At 43.0% G+C, this 14,996-nt stretch overlaps 1 protein-coding gene across 1 annotated transcript in view; it reads right to left on the bottom strand.

Moving 5' to 3' along the window:
• Nucleotides 1–14,996, bottom strand: part of jmy (junction mediating and regulatory protein, p53 cofactor) — a 121,405-nt gene that overhangs the window by 39,595 nt on the left and 66,814 nt on the right. The window contains exons 4-6 of the mRNA XM_043706859.2: nt 11,318–11,487; nt 5,805–5,970; nt 4,074–4,261 (exon numbers count right to left, since the gene is read on the bottom strand). Coding sequence (XP_043562794.2) covers nt 4,074–4,261; nt 5,805–5,970; nt 11,318–11,487 — 524 coding nt within the window. The remainder of the gene's footprint in view (nt 1–4,073; nt 4,262–5,804; nt 5,971–11,317; nt 11,488–14,996) is intronic.

Raw genomic sequence — 14,996 nt, 5'->3', positions numbered from 1 at the left:
CCGGTGCTGCTCCTGGCATAGCTTCCTGCACTCTTTTACTGAACCAAGGTTGATCCCTTGGCCTAATGGAAACGGCAGAATGGATGCTATGCTGGGCCAGGAGGTTGTGGATCAAGTACAACTTTGTTGCTATGGTATCACATAGATGCCCAGCCTTCAGTTGTTAGATCTGTTTGAAATCACTCTTATTTAACATAGTGGTATTATCACACAACATGACAGAGAGTATCCTTAGTGCGAAGATGAGATTTTGTAACTACAAGGACTCTGTGATGGTCACACTCATTGTTAGCTGGGGACAGATGCTTCTATAGCAGGCAGATGGTGAGGATGAAATTGTGCTTTGCCATCTTTGTTGGTCCCTTCACCCATAAGCTGCTGACCCAGTCCAGCAACTATGTCCCTTAGGACTTCACCAGCTTGGTTGGTAGTGGTACAGCAAAACCGCTTTTCATGATTGATATTAAATAACTCCAACCAGCACACATGCTGATTCCTTGCCACCCTCAGTGCTTCTTCCAAGTGGTGTACAACACAGAGTAGTAGTATAGCAACGAGTCACCAACTCTGATGGGTCTGAACTGCCAGTGTGATAAGACATATCAAGAGACAATAATGGCGTTGTTATCTGTAAGGTATGGTTCCTGGAGTATGACTACACGAGGCTGTTTGGGCTACATTGTACCTGTGGGTCTGGGCTCGCTAAGACCCGGATTGAGACTGCCTGATTCAAACTCAAATAATATACTGGAGAAAATCAAGAGACCTGACAGCATCTGTGTAGAGAGAAACAGAGTTAACATTTTGAGCTTGGTATGACTTCTTCAGGACTTAAACTACCTGATCTAGTTGGATAAATTACCTTTAAAGGTCATTAAGGAAAGAAGAGTTTTGCCCATCTGTCTGGGATAGAGACATTTAAACCCATGTTCCAGAGATGAAAGCTGATAGCTCAAATCTAATATCTACCATTTTCCAGCATGTCTCTTCTTTATGGAAAATATACCGATTTTCAGAATGCCAGATTTTACTGTCTTACTAAAAGTTGTTTTATATGCACAGTGAGGCCGATGCAGCCTAGTTGATTGCAACCTATACCACTAGGAATCCTGTTAGCTTAGCAAAGCCACATGCATTCTCCTCAGAATTTTCTTTGAAAGACACTGGTTTCTTTGGTATAAGGCCTCTCTCACTTTCTTGATTTCAGTGACAAATGGCACACTGCTGTATGTTACTAATTTTGTCTGCTCTCACTGACAGAAAGTTAGAGTGATAATGACCTTTAAAGCCATTGGCAGCACTGTCGACATCCTATTGGGAGGCTACAGGTTAGAAAGAAGTGGCACAGTTCAGTCACCCCATGGTGAAATACAGGAGCCTCACACACTGCTCCATGCTGCAGGCAAGAGAGCTGCTTCCTAAAAAACTTTTGTGTGTAGGGTTTTATTGAAACTATTCCTCCTGCTCTTCGCTTTGCACATGGCTGTCCAAGACAACAACTGGCACTTATTTTTCAAGTCATGCTGCAACTCAAAAGGTATGGCGTAACAGCCTCCATTTCAGAAAATGCTTTTCTCCTGTCTGGCCTGCCAACTCCTGGGACTTCCTTGTCAAGATCTAACAGCATTCTCTTAAAAACCCAAAACGATTGCTTAATTTCTCCGATAATAATGAGCATAGATCTACCACTATATCTGCACCAGCAAAAGAAACTCAAGAGTACTTCATCTGAAACTTTTAACAGCAGGAGGCAGAGCTACTCATGCAGTGGAGGACAAATTCAGTCAGGAGTGATTTTGAAAGGAGATTGTTAACTGCACCTGCAGAGACCAAATGTCAGCTTCTGCTAAATAAGTGTTAGAAGTGGATCAAAACCAGAAGTTTCTGGAAAAGCACAGCAGGTTTTCCAGCAACTGTGAAGAGAAATGACAGTTGCATTTCGGGTCTGGTGACCCTTCCTCAGAACTGATGGTAGCTAGGAAAATGTTGGTTTGTGTGCAGAAGATGGGATGGGGAAGGGGGTAAGGAGTAAATGATAGGTGGGGATAGAGCCCAAAAAAAGAGAGAGAAGAACAGTTGAACCGATAAAGGAGTGGATAAAATCCACAAACAAGACTGCCTGCCCCAGGCCCACACAACTCAATTCTTCCTACTTTGACTTGGACTTTTCTCCCCAATCCAGTCCCTGCCCACTTATGTCCGTGATTCCCCTGATGCTTTGCCAGTTTCAGAATTTGCAGTTTGCAGGTTCCAACCACGTTCTCCTTACCAGAGATGTACAATCCTTTTACACATCCATCCCCCATCAGGATGGTCTCGTGGCTTTCCGCTTCTTCCTGGAGCAAAGGCCTGAACCATCCCAACTACGACCACCCTCCTCTGCTTGGCCGAGCTCGTCTTCATCCTTAACAACTTGTCTTTTCACTCCTTTCATTTTCTTCAGGTCAGAGGAAGGGTCATTGGTTTGCGCTTGGGCCACAATTATGCTTGCTGCTTAATGGGGTATGCGGAACATTCCTTGTTTCAGTCGTATTCCAACCTCACCCAAAACTCTTTCTCAGACATATCTATGATAACATCAGTGCTGCTTCCCTCTCTTAGCCAGAATTGGAAAAATTCATCAATTTCACTTCCAATTGCCATCCCGCCTTCACTTTCACCTGGTCCATCTCTGACTTCTCCCTCCTCTTCCTCGATATCTGTTTCTATTTCTGGGGATAGACTGGCCACAAATATGCACTATAAATCCACTGACCCCCACAGCTACCTGGATGATACATCCTCACGCCCTGCTTCCTGTAAAGATTCCATTCCATTCTCCCAGTTCCTCCATCTCCGTTGCATATGTTCCAATGAGGCCAATTTCAACAAGGGACACTCCAAAATGTCCACCTCCTTCCTCAACCAATGATTCCCCAGCACCACTGACAACAGGGTTCTCAACCAGGTACGACTGTTCTCCCATACTTCCGCCACACCCCCAAAAATCCCAACACCACCTTACCCTGCATTCACCGAAGATGTAACACCTGCCCATTTACCTCCTTCCTCCTCAGTATCCAAAGCACCAAACGTACATTTCCAGGTGAAGCAGCATTTTACCTGCACTTCACACAATCTAGTCTACTATATTCACCGCTCACAATGTCCCCTCAACATTGGGGAAACGAAGCATAGAATAGGTGACTGCTTCACAGAACACCTATGCTCTGCCCACAAAACTTACCCTGAGTTTCCAGTTGCCCGCCATTTTAACATACCAGACTGTACTGGGCCAACATTTCAGTCTCAGGCTTGCTACAGTGCTCCAGCAAAGCTCAGCGCAAGCTGAAAGAACATCACCTCATTTTCCACTTGGGGACCCTGCAGACCCTTGGACTCAATATCGAGCTCAATAATTTAGGGCATGAATTCTCCCATTACCTCGCCCCCAAACTCCACACACCAGGCCTTATCACATAGCCTGCCATTACATACTACCTATTGTTAGCTACTAACAGTCTCCATTGACAGCTATTCACTCTCCTAGCCAGATCAGTTATTCATTTCTTTGTCTGTCGAATTGTTCTAATCTCTATCTCCCCCTTTTACTCCCCTCCCACCAACTCTATCTTCTGCATATAAAACAACATTTTCCTAGCTACCATCAGTTATGAGGAAGGGTCATCGGACCCAAAACATTAACTCGCATTTCTCTTCACAGATGCTGCCAGACCTGAAGAGCTTTTCCAGCAACTTCTGTTTTTCTTTCTGATTAACAGCATCCACAATCCTTTCGGTTATTAGTGTTAGACGTGCGTTTGATGTGAAAATTCACCACTTGACTTGCTTCTAGTATACATGTCAGGCACATGTTAGCATCTCTGCAGTCAGTACATGCCCTATGAATAACACCAGAAGTAACCAACTTAACAGCCAACTTTTTTTGCAATTCAGGCATCAGAGTAATATACACTCAATTTTGCCTTTTAGAATCACTTTCAATAAAAAAAATTAAAACTTGCACAGTATTAAAATATCAAATTCAATTTGCAATGAAACTAAGCCAGCACTGCTGCAATTGGTATATTCACCTTCTTGTTTCTGAGGTAGGCCTTCTTGGCTGAAGTGCGACTGCGCCGAGCCTCCAGTTGCCGAACCTTCTGCTGAAGCTTCAACAGTTCCATTTTCTGTGGGATCACTGATGCAGTCATATCCTCTGTTGCTTGCATGGCTTCCATGCTTTCATAAGTATCATAGTAAACAACTTCCTCTCGTTTTTCTGCAATGAATGCCAATAGGTGTCATCACAAATTATTTACTCTCAAACTGGATTAGGAATACAAGAGCTTTAGTTTTCCTCTGATAAAGATACTATCTCCCTCTATTTCAAAGTCACCTTTGTCAACCCTTCCTCAAGAACCTACTCTCAAGCTCTCTTTCTTTACATGCTTCTGTCAAATCTCCAACTTCCCTTCACACTGTAAAATCCTTGAACATCTTGTCACCTTCAAAATTCATGTGCAACATTGCTGTAGCTCATGCTTAAAATCACAAAATTAGGCTTTTCAACCCTGCCATAGTACTAAAATGGCCTTAGTCAAATTCACAAATAATTATGTTGTGTGACTGAGCATGGTGCACTATTCTTCTTGACCTTCTTAAACCCTCTCCCTAATTTGACACAGTCAAGCAACCATTCCTCACCAATGCCAGTAGTTGCATGCTTCAACTCTGTTACCTAGTTTGTCATAGCCAGGGTATCTCTAGAAATGTTTTTTTCTTGCTACCCTTGGAGTCCTCAGTGGATTGATTGTTGACCCTTTATTCACTGACATCAAAACAATATTTATTAATAGAATCTGGGTGCGACTGGTTTTGCTAACATTTATAACCTAGCCCTAGTTATTCTTGAAAAGGTGGTGCTAAGTTTGGTTTGCTGAGTTAAAGACCCTTGAAGTATAATTACCAAAGGTGCATTATGAAGAACACTAGTAGGAATATTCTTTCTGAACTCTTAACTTGGCCTGCAAACTATATTCTCATGCCAAACTGTAAAACCATTTCCAGAGCCCATTTTCTCAATCAAACCTCCAATTCATTTTAGATACACTTCATACAAATGTGACTCTATTAATTTTGAAGGAAAATCTATATTAGATTGGCATCTCTAGCTTATCATATGCATAATTTTTCAAATATTTTGAAAATATCAACGGACATCAAGTATAATGACTATGTTAGATCATTTATTCCAATTATATTGAACTATATCATTTATTAAAATGTAAGTCAACAATTGTGACTCTCTTAAAAGAGAACATTTATCATTTTATGAATCAAATTTCAACCAAATAAAACTTTAAAATAAAAATGCCATTTTACATGTTTCATCCTCATTGTTATGTTCACTCCCACAAACAAAATTAATTTTCAAGGTCGGAAAACCTCTGCTTTGCACTTTTCTTAAAAGCAAGATAGACATAAGGGGAGAAAAGTTTGATATATTATCCTATGCCTTTGCTAATGCTAGCATTTGTGAGATAGACAAGAGAGCTGTGCTAATAGCTCTCTTGTTTGTTCTCTCCAACAAGGGTAAGTATTTTCTACATAGCAAAGCAACTATAACGAGCAATTTAGTAGTGTGGGATTTATGGAAAACAAATCCATGCACTCAAGAAATATGTCTTCCAACATGTGAACTCAGTTAATTTAATTATTTGAAAAGGCAGTAGCAGCATTATGAGAACCAATAAGATGGTCCCAACTATTTAAATCATTTTATTTATACTACACAACCTAGTTCAAGTCATTTTCCACCACACCTGCAATGAGCCTCTTAATGCTTTCAAGTTGTGCTGTTAATAGCAGCTCCTCACATTTCAGAATCTCAAACTGCACCTCATACAACTGAAGCTGCAAGTCGTAATAGTCTGCCTCCAGCTGGTCCAGCCGTGCTATGGCATCTGTGCCACTCTGAAGGCTCTGCATCTGTTTTAAAGAATATGTAAACAGACAAAAATGTTATACTCTACTTTGCAGCAGTGAAATGGTTACAAATAATGTTGATCCAACATTCACAACACTGTGCTCAACCATGCTAGCATAACTCCGCAAGTAAACACAAGAGAAATCAACTAGGTTTCTTAATGCACATTTTGGGCAGAATTTAATCAAGATGGTTCGGAGGGATATGCCACGTATGATGAGGTTGCCAGATAAAAATTTGAATTTGACTGAATGGCAGCATTTGGAGCGGGGAGACCATCTTCTCATGGCACCTGAGCACTGACAGGACAGTTAAACCTAATTTCTCATATCGGATTGGGGGTTCTCACTAGCAATCAAGGTGGCGTTTATCCATCCTGCCGTTAGGACCAATGTCACCCTTAAATATTCTATTCCTTTATGTTTAAGAAGATGACTCCATATAAAAAGCATCACAGATGTACTGACAATGAACAACAATCGAACATTATAGCCAACATGGTAATCACAAACAATGTACACTTTACCAATATTACAATCATATTGCATGCTGAAACCATACGTTTTAAATACAAATCTGCATCAAGTTCTCCCTCTTTCAGTCAGTTTTTACTGTACTTCCTCACTCATCAGACAAAGCTGGTTTCAATCAACTATCATATTAACGTCCTGAATTATGATCACATATATGCTTTTCTGCCTCACTGTTAGACATATTTGTAACTAAATGTATCATCAGTTTCATCACCCTCTATTTTCAGAATAACATGGTTTCATTAGGACAAAATTGTCTCTTCTATTGTACACAACTTCAGAATCACTGACTGTAGATATCAGGAAAATTTAAATTAAATGAGACTAGATTAGGTTCCCTACTATTTTAGCCCAACAAGTCCACCTTCTGAAGAGTAACCCACCCAGACCTATTCCCCTACCCTATTCACCCCTGACTAATGCACCTGACACAATGGGCAATTTAGCATGGCCAATTCACCTAATCTGCACAGCTCTGGATTGTGGGAGGAAAACGGAGCACCCAGAGGAAACCCACACAGACATAGGGAAAATGTACAAACTCCACACAAACAGTCACCTGAGGCAGGAATCGAACTCAGGTCTCTGGTGCTGCCCTTCACTTAATATTCCCTTCTTACACTTTTTGCACACAATTTACATTTATTTTTATGAACAGGTTGTTCTCACTTAAGATAGAGGTTGCTTTCCTGAAAATCACAACTTTACATGAAAAAGTGTTAAATAAAGCACCAATTTGATTAAAATCAACATTAAAACTGGAGTTTGGTTCCGGGATCTTTTTACCAGAGAAAAATATTAAACCATTATACCTGTATCCTGTTAGTTGAAACACAGTATCAATTGCTAAATTCATATACTTCCTACATAAAATAACTTCTAATATACTAAATTTAAAAAGTATAAAAATGTATGATTCCACAGCACAGTTAGAGTGACCATCTAATGACAAATATTAGTCGGTACTTGCAGTGACAACCTGCAGCCATGAGATGGAGCCCATGACCTCAGTTGAAATTCACAAGGGAAGCAAAGACAGAAGCAAATGAGCACTGCTGAAAGAAAGACCAAACCTGCAGCCTAAATGCAAACATTTCCAAATAGGAGTCTTCAGACTTCATGGCATTACACAAGTTTCTTTTCCACAGATGCTGCTAAACTTGGAGTTTTTCCGGCATTTTCCCTTTTCATTTCAGATTGCAAACATCCTCAGTATTTTGCTTTTACATTGATGCAGTACTAGATAAGAGTCACAGAGCTGTACAACAAGGAAACAGACCCTTCAGTCCAACTCATCCATGCCAACCAACTATCCTAAAGTAAAGTAATGTTATCACATTTGCCAGCATTTGGCCTATATCCCTCTCAACCCTCCATATACATGTATCTATCACTTTAAAATGTAGTAATTGTATAAGCCTCCACCATTTCCCCTGGCAGCTCATTTCATACACACACCACCCTCTGCGTGAAAAAGGTGCCCCACTGATCCATTTTAAATCTTTCCCCTCTCACCTTAAACCTAAACCCTCTAGTTTTAGACTCCCTTACCCTGGGAAAAAAGACCTTGCCTAATTACCTGTCCATGCACCTCATGACTTTGTAAACCTTTTTTAGGTCACCCCACAGCCTCACACGCTCCAGGGAAAACAGCCCCAGTCTATTCAGCCTCTCCCTATAGCTCCAATCCTGGCAACCTTGTTTTAAATCTTTTCTGAACCCCTTCAAGTTTCACAATATCCTTCTGATAGCAGTATTTCAAAAGTGGTCTAACCAATGTCCTGTACAGCTGCAACATGACCTCACAGCCCCTATATTCAATGCACTGACCAATAAAGGCAAGGGTACCAAACATCATCTTCACTATCCTGTCTAACTGGGACTCCACTTTCAAGGAACCATGAACCTTCACTCTAAATTACATTTGTTCAGCAACATTCCCAGGACCTTATAATTAAGTACATAAGTCGTGCCCTGATTTGCCTTTCCAAAATGCAGCACCTCACATTTATCTAAATTAAGTTTCAACTGCCAACCCTTGGCCCATCTGATCAAGATCCTGTGGTACCATAAGGTAACCTTACAGTTCACTGCATCTCCAATTTTAGAATAGAATCCCTAGTGTAGAAACAGGACCTTTGGCCCAACAAGTCTACACCGACCCTCCAAGAGTAACCCACCCAGACCCATTCCCCTATTCTATTACCCTATATTTACCCCTGACTAGTGCACCTAACCTGCACAGCTTTGGACTGTGGGAGGAAACCAAAGTACCTGGAGGAAACCCACGCAGACATAGGGAGAATGTGCAAACTCCACAAAGACAGTCGCCAGAGGCTGGAATCAAACCCGGATCCCTGGCACTGTGAGGCAGCAGTGCTAACCACTGAGCCACCGTACTGCCCGCGCACTTTTGGTGTCATCTGCTAACTTATTAACTATACCTCTTATGTTCACATCAATACCTTTATATAAACGACAAAAAATAGTAGACCCAGCACTGATCCTTATGGCATACCATTGCTCATGGGCCTCCAGTCTTGAAAAACAACTATCCACTCTCTTTCTACCTTTGAGCCAGCTCTGTATCCAAATGGCTAGTTCTCCCCGTATTCCATACAATCTAACTTTGCTAACCAGTCTACCATAAGGAACTTTGATGACACCTTACTGAAGTCCATATAGATCACATTCACTGCTCTGCCGTCAATCAAGCATACAAATGACGCCAAAACAAGGGGGCAAAGTGAGGACTGCAGATATTGGAGATCAGAGTCAAAAAGTGTGGCCCTGGAAAAGCATAGCCAGTCAGGCAGCATCTGAGGAGCAGGAGCGTTGACGTTTCAAGCATAAGCTCTTCATCAGGCATGTGGGGGGATGCTGCATGGGAACTGTGAAATAAACGGGAGGGGGATGGAGCTGGGGGCAAGGTAGCTGGGAATGTGATAGGTAGATGAAGGTGGGGGTGATGGTGATAGGCTGGAGTGAAGGGTGAATCAGACAGGTGGGAAGGAAGATGGACAAGCACGACAGTTCAAGAGGATGGTGCCAGGTTGGAAAATTGGATCTGGGATAAGATGGTGGGAGGGGAGATGAGGAAACAGGTGAAATCAACATTGATCCCGTGTGGTTGGAGGGTCCCAAGGCAGAAGATGAGGTGTTCTTCCTCCAGGTGTCAGGTGGCTAGAATTTGGTGGTGAAGGCGGCGCAGGATTTGCATGTCCTTGGCAGAGTGGGAGGGGGCACTGAAATGTTCAGCCAAAAGGGGGGTGGAGTTGATTAGGGAGTGTGTTCCAGAGATGTTCTCTGAAACGTTCCACAAGTTGGTGTCCTGTCTCCCCAATGTGGAGAAGGCCACATCAAGAGCAGCAGACACAGTAAATGATGTGTGTGGAGGTGCAGGACAACCTCTGCCGGATGTGGAAGGATCTGTTGGGGCCTTAGATGCAGGTGAAGGGAGAGGTGTGGGTGCGGGTTTTACATCTCTTGTGGTGGCAAGGGAAGGTGTTGAGAGTGGAGGGTGTGTTGGGGGGGGGGGGGGCGGGGAATGAACCTAACAAGAGAGTCACAGAGGGAATGGTCTCTGTGGAACGCAGATACGGGTGGGGAGGGAATTGTCACCAGAGATGTATTTCCCTCCCCTGCGTTCCAACCCGATACCTCTCCCGTCACCTCCATCCAAGGCCCCAAAGGATCCTTCCACAGCCGACAGAGACTTTCCTGCACCTCCTCACGCATCATCTACTGTGTCTATTGCTCTCAATGTGGTCTCCTCTACATTGGGGGACAGGACGCCAACTTGCGGAACATTTCAAAGAAGACCTCAGGGACACACACCCCACTGCCCAGTGGCCAAACACTTCAACGCCCCCTCCCACTCCGCTAAGGACATGCAAGTCCCAGGCCGCCTCTAGCCACCCGACACCTGGAGGAAGAATACCTCATCTTCCACCTTGGGACCCTCCAACCTCACGGTATCAATGTTGATTTCACCAGTTTCCTCATCTCCCCTCCCTCCCATCACCTTATTCCAGATCCAACCTGTCACCATCCTCTTGAACTGTCCTACCTGTCCATCTTCCTTCCCACCTATCTGCTTCACCCTCTATTTCGACTTATCACCACCACCCCCCACCTTTATCTACCTATCATATTCCCAGCTACCTCACACACATTCCTTCCCCCTTCCTCCCGCCGCCGCCTCGAAAGCTTCTTCTCGAAAAGTAAACTCTCCTGCTCCTTGGATGCTGCCTGACTGGCTGTGCTTCTGCAGCACCACACTTTTTGACACCAAAATGAAAATGTCAACACAAAACAATATCAAACAAAAGGCCCCAAAAAGCAAAGGGTATTAAAACAAAGTAACATTAAGCAGAGTAATGTTAATTGAGCTGAAAATGTGTTGCTGGAAAAGCGCAGGTCAGGCAGCATCCAGGGAACAGGAGAATCGACGTTTCGGGCATAAGCCCTTCTTCCTGAAGAAGGGCTTATGCCCGAAACGTTGATTCTCCTGTTCCCTGGATGCTGCCTGACCTGCTGCGCTTTTCCAGCAACACATTTTCAGCTCTGATCTCCAGCATCTGCAGACCTCACTTTCTCCTCTAATGTTAATTGAGGACTAGCTGTACCATCAACATTACACTGCTACAAAAAAACCAAGATAACTGCGGATGCTGGAAATCAGAAACAAAAATATAGATTGTTGAAAAAAACTCAGCAGGTTTGGCAGCATCTGTGGAGAGAAATCAGAGTCCATGTCTTGGCTCCAGTGACCCTTCCTCAGATCAATTTTTTTGCTACAATGCTACAAACTTACTTCATCTTTGAGTGTTCGTTTTTTCTGTTCCAGACAGATCTCTTTCGCTCGCATCAGCTGTAGTGTTTCCTTTGCAACTGCGTACCGAAGTTTTTCCATCCTCTCAACTGCCACGGCCCAGGCTGCCTTCCCACATTTCTTCTGGTCAGCACGCATCCGATCATACACAGCTAAAAGAAAATCAGTTCATTCAAAATAAGATCAACAAGGTAGTGAAGTTTCTACTGCTTGTGCCTCATTTTGGACCACAGCCTAAAATGACAGATCTTGTCTAATTATATTGCAATTATCAAAATGCTGTTTACACCACGAGCTTCTTGGGCTACTCTGATACACCTTTTATTATTCATTCATAGGGAAATGGGCACCACTGGCTGGACCAGCATTTACTACCAATCCCTAAATGCCTTCGAAAAGGTGATGGCAAGCTGCCTTCTTGAACTGCTGCAAGCTATTTGGTGTAGGTACACCCATGTTTCCATTATAAAGGGAGTTTGAGGATTATAACCCAGCAAATTTCTTCAGTGATTTGTTCAGATAGTACACATTGCTGCTACTGAGCATTGATGGTGGCGAGAGTGAATGTTTGTACATGTGGTACCAATCAATCAGACTGCTTTCTCCTGGATGAGGTCAAGCTTCTCAGGTTTGTTGGAGCTCCACTTATACCCAGCCAGTGAGGAGTATTCCACCACACTGCTGACTTATGCTTTGCAGATGCCAGACAGGCCACAGGGGAGTCAGATGGTGAGCTACTCTCCACTTATTTCTTAGTGTCTGACCTGCTTTTGTAGCCACAATACTTGTATGCGTGATCCAGTTCAATTTCTGGTCAATGCTATTTCCAGATTAGTCAAAAGGTAGAAATTGTTATCAAAGCAGAATATATTAAAGTATCTTAAATTTTATTTTTGCCTATCTTAACCTCAATTTATACTAAGGCAGCATTTTGAAACAGACAGACATTTCTGCAGCTGAGAATGTGACTCGAGTGGTTTTTGCCCCCATGATACTGTGGGCAAGGATGGCACAATTCAGCTGTGGAACATTCTTTTGAGAACACGAATAGCCAGAGGATGCAGTCCATAGTGGTACCAGGCACATAGGTACAAAGGGTATGTGGTCCTCCAAATGGAATTTAGGAACTAGGTAGAAAATTGGCAAGCAGGATCTCTAAAGTATTATTATTTAGATAATTCCCAGTGCCACATGCAGGTGAGTACAGAAAGAAGTTAAGTCAGATGAATGCATGGCTCAAAGAATAGTGCAGGAAGGAGGGTTTTAGATTCCTGGCATAGTGGAACTGGCTCTATGGGAGATGGCATTTGTACAAACTGCAGAGATTGGATCTAGACACTTTGCTTGTGCTAATGGGAAGAGTTAAAATTAATTTTGACAATCAGCACTGGTTTCAGGGTCACCGTTAAGGCTCATAATTCCAGAATTTTATTGTATTTAAATTCCACCATCTGCCATGGCAGGATTCGAACCCAGATCAAGAATATTACCTGTGTTTTTGGATTATTAGTTGAGTGATATCATTAGGACATTGCCTCCCCAGGTTAAACTATATGTATGCGAATGCACAATACTAATATTTTAAGCAATCTCTTAAAGCATGCTATGACATATGTCTATGACAGGTAGGACTTGAACACAGATCTTCCAGCTTAGAGGTAGGAACACTACTTCTGTGCCACAAGACCCTCTAGGTACAGTGTATAGTTAACAAGAATGGGAGTTACAGGCACTGATTGCTTTGTGGGTGTTGCAGTGAAAACAGAAACTGGTTTAAGGGAGGGCCTGTAACTAGACTGGGACAGTAGTAACGTAAGAAGCAGTGAAAAATAAGTGTTCCTAGACTGTGTTCAGAACTTCTTACAGCAGCATATACTCAGTCTAACAAGAAAGGAGACACTGCCAGACTTGATTGTTGAGAATGAGATGGGTCAAGTAGGTCATGTGACAATGGAGGAACATTTTCAAAACAGTGATCATTCTATCATTAGGTTCAAGATGATAATGGAAAATGACATCGCCAATTAATTATTCTTAGTCTGGATTAGCCGAAGAGATGACTTCAATACAGCAGACAGACTGCAACTGAAGTTTAACAAGAGAAACAGTAGCTGAACACTGCGCTACCTTCAAAGAGATGATTCAGGCACAGTTAAGGTACATTCCCTCAAAATAGATAGTTAGATCGGGTAGAGAGATTTTGTTAATAAATCATATGACATTTTGAGTTTCATTAGTAAGAGTATAAAAGCAGGGAGGTTATGATTTAATCACATAGGACACAATAGATATTATCTGGAGAGTTGTGCATAGTTCTGTGTACCGTATGAGAAGGGTATGAATGCACTGGAAAGAATGCAGAAGAGATTTACAAGACTACTGCAAAAAATACAGAGGTATGGCATTGAGGGTGAGTTGGAGGTTTGGATTAGGAATTGGCTGGCTGGAAGAAGACAGAGGGTAGTAGTTGATGGCAAAGGTTCATCTTGGAGTGCCGTCACTAGCGGTGTTCCGCAAGGATCTGTTTTGGGACCATTGCTGTTTATCATTTTTATAAATGACCTGGAGGAGGGGTTAGAAGGTTGGGTGAGTAAGTTTGCGGATGATACGAAAGTTGGAGGAGTTGTAGACAGTGAGGAAGGATGTGGCAGGTTACAGCGGGATATAGATAAGCTGCAATGCTGGGCAGAAAGGTGGCAAATGGAGTTCAATGTAGCTAAGTGTGAGGTGATTCACTTTGGTAAGAGTAACAAAAAGATGGGGTACTGGACTAATGGTCGGATACTTGGTAGTGTGGATGAGCAGAGGGATCTTGGTGTCCACGTACACAGATCTTTGAAAGTTGCCACCCAGGTAAATAGTGCGGTGAAGGCGGCATATGGCGTACTGGCTTTTATTGGTAGAGGAATTGAGTTCCGGAGTTCTGAGGTCATGTTGCAGTTGTATAAGACTCTGGTGCGGCCACATCTGGAATATTGTGTGCAGTTTTGGTCGCCATACTATAGGAAGGATGTGGAGGCACTGGAACGGGTGCAGAGGAGGTTTACCAGGACGTTGCCTGGTATGGTAGGAAGATCGTATGAGGAAAGGCTGAGGCACTTGGGGTTGTTTTCATTGGAGAAAAGAAGGTTTAGGGGTGACTTGATAGAGGTGTACAAGATGATTAGGGGTTTAGATAGGGTTGACAGTGAGAATCTTTTTCCACGTATGGAGTCAGCTATTACAAGGGGGCATAGCTTTAAATTAAGGGGGGGTAGGTATAGGACAGATGTTAGGGGTAGGTTCTTTACTCAGCGAGTCGTGAGTTCATGGAATGCCCTGCCAGTAGCAGTGGTGGACTCTCCCTCATTATGGGCATTTAAGCGGGCATTGGATAGGCATATGGAGGATAGTGGGCGAGTGTAGGTGGGCTTGGATCGGCGCAACATCGAGGGCTGAAGGGCCTGTACTGCGCTGTATTCTTCTATGTTCTATGTTCTAATTGTTCCAGGGATGGAGTCATACAGCAAGGAAACAGACCCTTTGCTCCAAATCTTCTGTGCCAACCATGCAGGGTGACTGCCACTGAACAAAGTACTCCAAAAGCAGTCTCATCAACATCCTGTACATCCACAATATGACATCCCAATATAAAATCAATGCTCTGACCAATGAGGGCAAG

Source organism: Chiloscyllium plagiosum, unplaced genomic scaffold (genome assembly GCF_037043375.1).
Source record: "Chiloscyllium plagiosum isolate Xiang-an unplaced genomic scaffold, Cpla_swu_hap1 HiC_scaffold_2, whole genome shotgun sequence".
In the NCBI taxonomy this organism is placed as follows: domain Eukaryota; kingdom Metazoa; phylum Chordata; class Chondrichthyes; order Orectolobiformes; family Hemiscylliidae; genus Chiloscyllium; species Chiloscyllium plagiosum.
The sequence above is the reverse complement of the archived record's forward strand: the minus strand, read 5'-3'. Positions and strand labels throughout refer to the sequence as shown.